This window comes from Mastacembelus armatus, chromosome 4, assembly GCF_900324485.2.
Source record: "Mastacembelus armatus chromosome 4, fMasArm1.2, whole genome shotgun sequence".
Classification (NCBI taxonomy): Eukaryota; Metazoa; Chordata; class Actinopteri; order Synbranchiformes; family Mastacembelidae; genus Mastacembelus; species Mastacembelus armatus.
This window is the reverse complement of record NC_046636.1, coordinates 758,874-771,097: the sequence shown is the minus strand read 5'-3', so window position 1 is coordinate 771,097 and position 12,224 is coordinate 758,874. Positions and strand designations below refer to the sequence as shown.

At 45.7% G+C, this 12,224-nt stretch overlaps 1 protein-coding gene across 4 annotated transcripts in view; it reads right to left on the bottom strand.

Moving 5' to 3' along the window:
- nfia (nuclear factor I/A) overlaps positions 1 to 12,224 on the bottom strand; it is a 109,530-nt gene that overhangs the window by 25,019 nt on the left and 72,287 nt on the right. For all 4 annotated transcript variants that reach the window (XM_026323045.2, XM_026323044.2, XM_026323043.2 and 1 more), the window contains exons 3-5: positions 10,395 to 10,460; positions 7,258 to 7,332; positions 663 to 780 (exon numbers count right to left, since the gene is read on the bottom strand). In XM_026323045.2, coding sequence (XP_026178830.1) covers positions 663 to 780; positions 7,258 to 7,332; positions 10,395 to 10,460 — 259 coding nt within the window. The remainder of the gene's footprint in view (positions 1 to 662; positions 781 to 7,257; positions 7,333 to 10,394; positions 10,461 to 12,224) is intronic.

The window sequence follows — 12,224 nt, the reverse complement described above, 5'->3', positions numbered from 1 at the left end:
CTGAGTGTGTGTGTGCGCTGCAGGGCAGGTATCTCAGCAGACAGACAGACGACTCCTGCGACCGCATTGATTTAACAGAAGAGGTCAGGGCAAACCCTGCAAGCGTGTGTGTGTGTGTGTGTGTGTGTGTGAAGTTGTAGTTAGGTTTTGTGAAGCCTACACATGAAGCAACAAGGGTGAGGACACACAGCTTTGTAACACTCTGCATGTTAACATGTATGTTGTCTGATGCAGCTGAATCTGTTCAGGTGACACAGGGGTCCCTAATGAACCGACTGGGTCCGACACAGGGGTCCCTAATGAACCGACAGGGTCCGACACAGGGGTCCCTAATGAACCGACTGGGTCCGACACAGGGGTCCCTAATGAACCGACTGGGTCCGACACAGGGGTCCCTAATGAACCGACTGGGTCCGACACAGGGGTCCCTAATGAACCGACTGGGTCCGACACAGGGGTCCCTAATGAACCGACTGGGTCCGACACAGGGGTCCCTAATGAACCGACAGGGTCCGACACAGGGGTCCCTAATGAACCGACTGGGTCCGACACAGGGGTCCCTAATGAACCGACTGGGTCCGACACAGGGGTCCCTAATGAACCGACTGGGTCCGACACAGGGGTTCCTTATAAACCAACTGTTGTAAAAGGTGTGTGTGTACCTGGAGGATGAGGTGCTGGGTAGTGGTCTCCTCATGGCTCCTGGACTCATGCTGTAGTAGGAGGAGCTGTCCAGGTCGGCCAGTGAGAAGTTTGGACCGGTGCCGGCCGCGATGGGCGCTGGTGGAGACAGAGAGACGGGAAGTAGTACAGACTGTTTCTTTAACATCATGATGTTTTTCTGCACATTCTGGTCTGTGCTGAGCCTCCAACATGTCTGGACTTGGGATTTTTGCTGAACAACAGAAAATCATCGGACCGGTCCTTTACGGAAAAAGGCTCGTGATCCCCGGCCGAAACCAGCCCGCAGCGTGTCCCTGCTCTGTGCTGTCGCTCACAGACTAATATGATTCTAGTTGCATGTTGAAGATCAGCTCAGTTTTTCTAACAGCAGGATGTGAACACTAGTATCTCTAAACAGAAACACGCTGCACTCCTCTTTCCTTCCCTCTCTGATCTGTCCATCTACCATTTTCACTCCTCCACATCTCTGTCTCTTCCTCTGCGTCTCCCTGGGGAGGGCAGCTCTTCCACAAAGGCCTGCGAGGGCTTTCACTATCAACAGAGAGAGAGAGAGAGAGAGAGAGAGAGAGAGAGAGAGAGAGAGAGAGTGCTCTTTGTTGTCAAATGCTTCAATTTGAAATTCCTGCTGAACAAAGGCAGCAATCAGCTTCAAACCCGGACATCCGTCTAGCCCCTCGCCTCCAGCCCCCTCCATCCCTCCTCTTCATCGCTTTATTGACAGAGAGCATGATGGCGTGATGGGATGAAAGGAGGAGGAGGAGGACTGACAGGACCTGGTGGGTAGCTTTCTGCTGAGCTCAGCACCGTGAGCTCGCTCTATCTATCACTCTCTCTCTGCCCTGCAGAGACGGGCCTGGCCTGACTGAGCTGCACACACACTGCTGGTCACACCGTTCGCCAGCTCTGCTCCGTCTCCATGTGCAACATCCCTCACTGGACTGTCTGTTTGGGCTTCCCCTTCAAGAATCACACTGATCCATAACTCAAAGTCGAACATGCACAAACTCTCAGATTCACAGGAAAAACTCTGAGACAAAAGAATCTGTGGTGCCTGAAAACGATCACATTTGGAGGAAAACAAGTGCAGGCAAAAACTCAAAGCTCAAGCCGTGAAGCACCGCTAACCCACAGCAGGAACATTATAAGGCTGTAATCACAGAGACATCAGCAGGATGTTTGTTCATGCTCTGACTGAACTCTGCAGCCCCCACGAGCACGTTGTTTTCTTTATGTTCGCCTTATAAGTGCTGCTTTGTGGATCTGACTCCTCGAGGTTGAAGTTTGAGGCTCTGCTGTAAACTGGCTGTTTGCCATGTGGAGCCTCAGCTCGTCCTCACTGGATTCATCCTGTTTTAGGTCATTTCCTGCACAACTTTTACTCCTGTGACCTCATTTAAATCACTTTATTCATGTGAAGCACATGCTGATGTTTCGCTGTTACAACCTTTTATTGATTCTGAGCTGAGACGGAGGATTCACTTTGATAACCTTCCTTAAACTGCACTTCGTTTTAAATGTAATGTCTAAGAGTAGCACTTTCTAACGCTTTCATTATTATTGTTATGGTGATTATTGTTACAATTACTGCACATCTTTGTGCTGTTTGTGCTGCGGTGCCCATATGGTGCTGGCACACAACCAGGTGTGTGTGTGTTGGGGCAACAGAGGGCGGCGGAAGGAGGGATGGGTGAGTTTGAACCACTCCAGCTTTATTCTCCTTTTCATCCCCGCATCGCTGCGCACGCCGGGTGGGAACGCCTCCAGATGAAGGTACTAGAAGGTGCCAAGTGGGTCACCTGCCTTATCTGCTTATGTTCTCTGTAGATGTGTGTGTCTGTTAGTGCACATGTGGTGCGTGTGTGTGTGTGCGGGGGGAGTGTTAAGCCATCATATCAACTTAATCCTCAAATCCTTACGTCTAATATCAGCTCTACTGACACTCTGGGAGAAGTGAGTGTGGAGTGTGCACGTGAAGTTTGTCAGTGCCAACGTGCACCATGGCACTGCACTCTGTGTGTGTGTGTGTGTGTGTGTGTGTGTGTGTGTGCAGCAGAGACCTGCAGCTTCAGTGCAGTCTGTGCAAATGCAAACCTGATCTGCAGGAATTAGTCGTTTTTGTGTCTAAACCTAAAACTGTATCATCAGATACACCAACAGGGGTTTTTGCCTTGAGATGATTTGGGCCTGTACAAATAAACTAAACCGATTTCAACAGTTTGGACGACACTGACAGATGCTGTGTCCTGTAGACGGAGCTTAACCATCGATCCACAGGGCCAAAAACAGATCTGTCATTTAATCTGACTGACTCGTTAGTAAAGCAGAATGGTTCAGCTCGGCTCTTAGAAGTCTTTTCCCCACAGAACGAGGGCCGAGGACTTTGTGCTCCAGGTTTTACAGCGTACAAAGTCTTTATATTCATGCCTTGGTTCCTACTGGAGCTGGTTTGAAGGCAGAGCTGCCGTTTCCACCAGGGTCCATCTTTTCATCCTGGTTTTCCTCAGGTTTAGGGTGTTACCTTTGTCCCGCTGCCTCGGACCAACAGCAGCTCAGTGAAAACAGTGGCCTCACTTCCTGCTGCTGGACTGCACATGTTTCAGCTGCTCACACACACAGTTTGAGGACGACTTCACCTGGTGTAGAAACCACTGACACTCCACCTGTGCACCAGACACACTCAGGTATCTAGTTCTAACATTAGCTAAGCTAAGCTAGCAGTAACATTAAAGTGAATGGAGCACAGTGATGGCAGCTCTGAGGGTCTTAGTCTCACAGCCACAGTCCAGGACCTGAAGAGCCACCTGTCAATCAACAAAGCTCCTATAAGACTCCTGCAGAAGAACTTCCAACATCAGCACCAGTTCACCTATTAAAGGTCTGAATCAAGAGCCTGAGACCAGAATGTGCCTGACTCACAGAAGCTGGTGCTTGTTGAACAGGACTCGTGGATGCAGGATTTTCTGGAGCCATCATTAAGTGTCTGACAGCGACACTGATCTGTAAGACACTTCTACACTGGCTTCAGCCTCCAGACGTGGACTCAGCATCCTGGTGTGGACAGGCAGCTTCATTACACACACTCAATAAAACTGTACATGTGGGAAAGTGAGTGTTGTACAAAGATCGACTTGTAACAAATCAGAAAGAATCCTTTAAGACGAGGTGAGGCAGGAGCTGAGGAGGCGGGAGGATGGAGCTGGAGCGAGAACTAAAGGGAAGTCGAGGGGATATTAGTAAACAAGAGAGGATCAGAGAGCAGATGACAGGAAGAGATAGAGGAAAAGAGAGGGGCAGTTTAATGATGGATAGGAGAGAGAGTGGAACGAGGGATGATTGAGGAGGAGAAGTCCAAATCCAGTCTGCAGAAATATACCGAACTGACCAATTACATTTAATACAGGCCCGCTACACTAACCCATAGTCTCTCTCTCACACACACACTCTCTCTCTCTTTGTGTGCTGCTTTAATAGGATATTGATCGACAGAGAGAGATTCGATTGGCCTGCCAGTGAATTGTGTAATGGCTGCACAACGCCAAGGTCACCCGCTGTGTGTGTGAGTGTGTGTGTGTGTGTGTGTGTGTCAGTGTGTGCTGTGTTCAATACCCACCTCCCCTCCACCCCCGACTGCTTCTCATCTGCTGGTAAGCTATAGGCTTCAGTCACCCCTGCAGACCCCTGTGTGTGTGTGTGTGTGTGTGTGTGTGTGTGTGTCCATTCAGTCTCATGCAAACGCACAAACATATGCATGAGGAAGTCAGTGTAGCCAGGCCAGTGGGCGTTATACACTCTTCCATATTAATTCACTGTATCTGTGAATACACACAAACTCTCTCTCTCTCCCACAGGAACAACTTGGGATTTTTCATTACTGTAAAGTCTGATTTTAAAAATGTATTTTAATGATTTCTCCAGTTCAGTCACACACAAACAATGTGAAACAAGGATAAACCCTGTGACCTCACCTTTACTGTTCTACCACTATTTGCATCCCTGTCTATTCTTGCTACATCAGTTTTACCATCATTTTTATCTCTTAGTGGTTGTTTTGCATCTACTTTTAACCTTTAACTACTAGTCACTACTTTCAGTGAGCTAAAGACTCTCACTCCTTTAACGGAGTGATGACAACAAATTTTGACACTTTGCACGGAGTCACTGAAACACACCCTGTTGGTCTGCGGTGCCCACTTGGCCCCTTCACTGACCCTTCATGGCTGTGGGAAATTATGAGCATTTTTTAATATTTTATGACATCTCATAAACAAAACAATCAATAATGATTCTGTTAGTTGCAGACTCACTTTACCTGTATGTTCATGCTTACCCTTAATGTAACACACACACACGCACACACACACACACACACACACACACACACACACACACACAGAGGCCATACAGGCACATTAGCTTTTAACTTACAACCTGGAGTAGCAGGTCTCTCTCCCACACACAGCACTCTAATCTATAAGTGATTCTTCTTCCAGAGCCGCATCGCAGCAAATCTGCTGACCCACACAATACACACACACACACACACACACACAAAGAACAGTAAAAGGGTGTGTGCATCTGTGAATACATTTGTGTCTGTGTGACTGTATGAATATATACTGCGCCTCTGCTGTGCTGTTCTGCACATTTTTTAACCTTATTTATTCAGGGTAGCTTCGCTGAGAGGAGGCCTCTCTTCCACCGAACGTTCAAAGAGCTGCACACACACACTCACATCTGGAAGCTGCCCAGTACAACCACAGTGTGACCTGCAGCCCCCCATCCCCCCATTAGAAACACTAAATTGAGAGCTAACTGGAAACTCACTATTAAAGGATGTTTGCAGCGTTTTTTCAAGTCAAAAGCCACAGACTCATTTGTCTGTTGGTCGCTGTTGACACCGGCTGTGAGATGATCCGCTCTTTGCACAAACTAATTGCCAAATGCTGTTTTGCACAGGACTGTGAAATGTGGTTGGTTCATATCCAGCATGAAGAACAAGAGTTACAGTAGAAATGTGAATGAAATCATTGTTATCAAACACCACAGTCTCTACAGTTGTCATTAAAACGTTATAGCATGGCTGCAGCGACGCTAAAGGAGCAGGAAGACAAATACGTATTTATCCCTAAATGTCACTGGCCTCTGTCGGGACAGACAAACCTTCAGGAGAAAATAATTACAGAGCTGAGCAGAGCAGAAGCTAACCAGACAGCACACAGGACCTCAGCTCTGGTTCATGACCATCATTTTCTACATCCTTTATTAAAGCTGAGAAGTTTTGCTTTCACTCCAGTAAACAGCTGCTTGCAGGACTTAAAGTATTTCCACCATGTGCTAGTGTGGATACTCCAGTACTGCAGTCCAGCTCAGCCTCACAGCTGACTGACCTGAGACTGGACAGGTTTCTGACCATAGTCTGAGGCTGAGGGGGAGAAAACAGTTTCCTGTAATTTACCTTAACCATAAACTTTTACTACAGGTGATGTCGAAGGGGCTGACTCCTTCGTCCACCCCTGACAGCTCCACAAAGCTCCACAGAGCGAACCTGAGCCGAACATCAGGGCCAAACTGTCCTGTCATCAGACGAACACTTTCCTCCTGCCTTTAGTTTGTTCAGAGCTGCAGCGACTCTGCATCATTCAGACTCTTCCTGTGTGTGTTCACGGTGCCCCGTGTCAGGCCGCCTGGCGCCCCCTGCACCTCCACACACACACACACACACAACCTTTGGCCAGATGGAGTCTGTGTGTGTGGGTGTGATTACGTGGCAATGTGAGCAGTTTTTGCATGCTCGGTGGCGTGCATCTGATCCAGCCGGGATAAGTGTGTGTGTGTGTGTGATCGATGGCTCTTTGATCAGGGGTCTCTGTGTGTGCTGACAGGCACTTTACATCGCCTATTGTTAGCGGTGGGCGACCGACAGACTCATATAGATCCCACTGCGCTCTGTCACTCTCTCTCCTGCATGTCGGCACTTTTAAAGGTCACGTTCGTCCCTCGATCTCTTTCATTCTGTCCTTTCTGTCGCTCGTCCGTCTCATCCCTCTTTTATATCTTGCAGCTTTTTGACCCGCCCCCCCCCCCATTTCATAATTTGCAGCAGCTGGTTGGCTGTACCTGACGATGATGTCATAAACAAACTAAATGTGCTGGATATTAAAAATTTGGGCAAATTGTTTAGACTTTCTTACAGTGTAACCCAGGCCCTCTGTAACAGTCAAAGGTCAGTATTTATACTTGTTCCTAAGGCTGAGACCTGAATGTAAAGTGATAATCTACTGCTCCTCGATGTTCATTTAACTCATGTCATGAGTCAAACAGTCAAAGTTATATTATTGCCCTATCACTTGTGGAAACAGTGAAAAAGGAGGTTTTATTCCTAAAAGCACCCAAGGAGAAAAATCCTACAACACCCAGGATGCATTGCGCCTGGTGCATCCTAACGTCACGCCCATTGTAGCGCCGTTTAATTTACTTTTTTTAAATTGGATTTTCTTTTCTATAGACGTGACCTCACGCCATCTTATGGAAACACAGCGAGGAAGAGGAGACAGAAGAGGAAGAGGAACTTACTCTGTGAGACTCGCACGAGCTCGGCCACCGTGAAAACTCCAGGTGTCACAAAGCTGTCCTGAAAGCCCAGGTGACCTGAGACAGACAGAGGGGTGCCACCATTACTACATATTATCACATACTACACATCTAGAAATAAGTAAATGTCAGATTACCAGTAGTAACTGCAGGATTAGTAGTAGTCTGTTAGTAGTACTTGTAATAATGGAAGCATCAGAAGCAACAGTAGTAATATCAGTTCCTGTAGCAGCTGTGGCAGTAGTATTAGTGTTAGTAGTAGCAACAGTAACTGCAGTAGAGTCACTAGTAATAATACTCTATGAAAGGTTAAGTGTAGTAGCATCAGCAGTATCATCAGTAGGTGTAACAGTAGCAGTACACATCACTACAACAGTGGTAGTTAAGGAGACAGTAGTAGAAGGAGCATTAACAATAACAGTTTCAGTGTTAACACCAGTAACAGTAGTATAAGTAGTATCAATAGTATCAGTAGTACTAACAGCAGTAACAGTCCCAGGAAGTACAGACAGATGAGGAGTGGACACTTCTGTTTAATGAGTACCAGCTGTGTGTGTGTGTGTGTGTGTGTGTGTCTGTAGGCACGTAGCTGCAGCACAGGGTTAAGGTCTAACACACACGCACACACGCACACACACACACACACACACACACACTTGGACTGGATCTGTGAGTATGCTCATTGACATGATGCATTCCCTAACCCCTAACCATCGCAACTAACCCAAGCTGATTCTAACCTGAACCCTAAAACCAAGTCTTAACAGTGAGGACCAGTCAAAATGTCCTCACAAATACACACACACAACCAGAGGATATCCTCACACACACATAAAGACACTTCCTGGATTCAAACACCCTCCACTGTATATGTGTGTGTGTGTGTGTGTGTGTGTGCGTGTGTGTGCGTGCGTGAGATAAAAACAGGTCAGATTGAGCGTGTGTGTGCACATATGTCTGTACAGTATTTTTAGTGGTGTGTTTACAGTATTTGTAGGGGTGTATGTACATGTTTACAGTATTTGTAGGGGTGTGCGTAAGTGTTTACAGTATTTGTAGGGGTGTGTATACGTGTTTACAGTATTTGTAGGGGTGTGTATACGTGTTTACAGTATTTGTAGGGGTGTGTATACAGGTTTACAGTATTTGTAGGGGTGTGTATACGTGTTTACAGTATTTGTAGGGGTGTGTATACAGGTTTACAGTATTTGTAGGGGTGTGTATACGTGTTTACAGTATTTGTAGGGGTGTGTATACAGGTTTACAGTATTTGTAGGGGTGTGTATACGTGTTTACAGTATTTGTAGGGTTGTGCGTAAGTGTTTACAGTATTTGTAGGGGTGTGCATACGTGTTTACAGTATTTGTAGGGGTGTGTATACAGGTTTACAGTATTTGTAGGGGTGTGTATACAGGTTTACAGTATTTGTAGGGTTGTGCGTACATGTTTACAGTATTTGTAGGGTTGTGCGTACGTGTTTACAGTATTTGTAGGGGTGTGTATACGTGTTTACAGTATTTCTAGGGGTGTGTATACCGGTTTCCAGTATTTGTAGGGGTGTGTATACAGGTTTACAGTATTTGTAGGGGTGTGCGTAAGTGTTTACAGTATTTGTAGGGGTGTGTATACGTGTTTACAGTATTTGTAGGGGTGTGTATACAGGTTTACAGTATTTGTAGGGTTGTGCGTACATGTTTACAGTATTTGTAGGGTTGTGCGTACGTGTTTACAGTATTTGTAGGGGTGTGTATACGTGTTTACAGTATTTCTAGGGGTGTGTATACCGGTTTCCAGTATTTGTAGGGGTGTGTATACAGGTTTACAGTATTTGTAGGGGTGTGCGTAAGTGTTTACAGTATTTGTAGGGGTGTGTATATGTGTTTACAGTATTTGTAGGGGTGTGTATACAGGTTTACAGTATTTGTAGGGGTGTGTATACGTGTTTACAGTATTTGTAGGGGTGTGTATACAGGTTTACAGTATTTGTAGGGGTGTGTATACGTGTTTACAGTATTTGTAGGGGTGTGCGTACGTGTTTACAGTATTTGTAGGGTTGTGCGTACGTGTTTACAGTATTTGTAGGGTTGTGCGTAAGTGTTTGCAGTATTTGTAGGGGTGTGCATACGTGTTTACAGTATTTGTAGGGGTGTGTATGCAGGTTTACAGTATTTGTAGGGGTGTGTATACGTGTTTACAGTATTTGTAGGGGTGTGTATACAGGTTTACAGTATTTGTAGGGCTGTGTATACAGGTTTACAGTATTTGTAGCGGTGTGCATACGTGTTTACAGTATTTGTAGGGGTGTGTATACAGGTTTACAGTATTTGTAGGGGTGTGTATACGTGTTTACAGTATTTGTAGGGGTGTGTATACAGGTTTACAGTATTTGTAGGGGTGTGTATACGTGTTTACAGTATTTGTAGGGGTGTGTATACGTGTTTACAGTATTTGTAGGGGTGTGTATACAGGTTTACAGTATTTGTAGGGGTGTGTATACGTGTTTACAGTATTTGTAGGGGTGTGTATACAGGTTTACAGTATTTGTAGGGGTGTGTATACGTGTTACAGTATTTGTAGGGGTGTGTATACAGGTTTACAGTATTTGTAGGGGTGTGTATACGTGTTACAGTATTTGTAGGGGTGTGTATACAGGTTTACAGTATTTGTAGGGGTGTGCGTACGTGTTTACAGTATTTGTAGGGGTGTGTATACGTGTTTACAGTATTTGTAGGGGTGTGTATACGTGTTTACAGTATTTGTAGGGGTGTGTATACAGGTTTACAGTATTTGTAGGGGTGTGTATACAGGTTTACAGTATTTGTAGGGGTGTGTATACAGGTTTACAGTATTTGTAGGGGTGTGTATACGTGTTTACAGTATTTGTAGGGGTGTGTATACAGGTTTACAGTATTTGTAGGGGTGTGTATACGTGTTTACAGTATTTGTAGGGGTGTGTATACAGGTTTACAGTATTTGTAGGGGTGTGTATACAGGTTTACAGTATTTGTAGGGGTGTGTATACAGGTTTACAGTATTTGTAGGGGTGTGTATACGTGTTTACAGTATTTGTAGGGGTGTGTATACAGGTTTACAGTATTTGTAGGGGTGTGTAGACGAACCGTTCTCTGGCTGCTCCTTGATATCTGATTCGCTGGCCTGGTTGGGGCTTTCTGATTGGCCGCCTTCTGTAGGGAAAACAGATAAAAATGGATGAGGACGAATCCAGAACAACAACAACGTAATGAATAAAACAACTTGTGAAAGAGGCTCCACACACACACACACACACACACACACACACACACACACACACACACAGAACATCAGCTTTGAATCTGTCTCCTGATCGCTACACATATGATGGATGTCACCTAAGGCTGCAGAGTAAACACAACTTTTGAAATACATTTTCATAACTTCTGTTGATGATGCTGAAAGAATCCCAGAGTAACACACTTACTACAACTACTACTACACTGTGCGTCAGTATTGACCTCAATCGCACAGGACTTGGGTTTCATCTGCTCTCTCGCACACTGCAGACTGCCCGGCAGACTCACTGCTCATTCACGCATCTGCACATGCTCAGTGTACCACGTCGTATTCACATCCTGTCGCTGAGGAGCAGGATGACGACCACACAGTCAGCACGAGTCCTGACTTCAGTGAAAATACACAACCAAAAAGTAGTGCAGTTCTTTAGCCATGTTTGTGCACAGACTCCAAAATAACTTCCCCAAAATAAAAACTGAATGATGACGACAGGCGACGTGTGCAGAGGAGGGAGACGTTAAAACAACCACATGGATTCTGATCTGACCGTTCTGACGGCGCTCGCACACTCACACGTCGGGTAGGAATCGGATCTAGGACCAGATATGCAGGTGGACCAGATCTGGTTTGAGAACATCTGGTTTGGTCTGTTCACACTGTGGCAACATGAGGACTGAATCAGTGGAGGGAAAACTTCGTGTGTGACGTGGACGCAGATGAACATTTGAACGTGCTTCCTGCTGCCACCGCTGTTTCCTGACTGGAAAAGCTGCAGCTGCAGTGTGAACACAGCGACAGTTCACATCCAGCACTGACGTGTCTTCATTTCAGGACGAGCCTGTCTTAAATCTGCACTGACAGGAAGTCAGATGAGCATGAGACAGACTGAAGCACAGAAGGACAGAGTCTGAACAGATTTCTATAAACCTGACTGAAACTGAAGCCGTCGCTCTGGTCATCACTGTCAACTCTGAGGATTATGGGAAATGTTTTTTGTCTTCTGACAGAGAAACTCGTCTCTGTGTCTGCCTGTTTCCCAGCATGCTCTCTGCTCTGATGCAGCTCCACTCCTGCAAATGATTTAGCGTCTTCAGGAGCATCGATCGGCCGTGCTGCAGATAAAATAGGAGGGGAGGGGAAGAAATATTACCCATCACCCCCCTGGAGCCGCCCGCCAGGGCCATGACTCAGGACCAGACTGAGACGAATGGAGTCGAGTCAGGTTCAGGATTATTAGAACATCCTGCAAAGTAAAACTTTTTAATTATGTTCAAATGGAATTAACAAACTGTAAATGAAGACGTGTCCAAACTGGGAACTGCAGCAAAGAGACGACACTTTCCAAAAATAAAGAACATCAGGCTCAGTTTTCAGACCCACAAAAACAGGGTCAAGGATAGGATGACACAGGGTTTACCTGGTTTCATGAAAAGTCACGGAGAAATCAGGGTTAAAGAATCTGTATTACAGAATCATCAGTGACGAGAAAAGAAGGCAAAAAATGTTTTTTTGTTTCAGGACGAATGTAATAAAACATGATAATTATTTCATGTGTGTGTGAGCATGTTTTCCAAGTTTTACTCAGCTCCTCTGTAAAGCTGTGCTAAGTAAATAAAATCCAGAGGAGAAGCTAAAACTACCTTAAAAAGGATGATGATTGTTTTTACTCCCTCTGT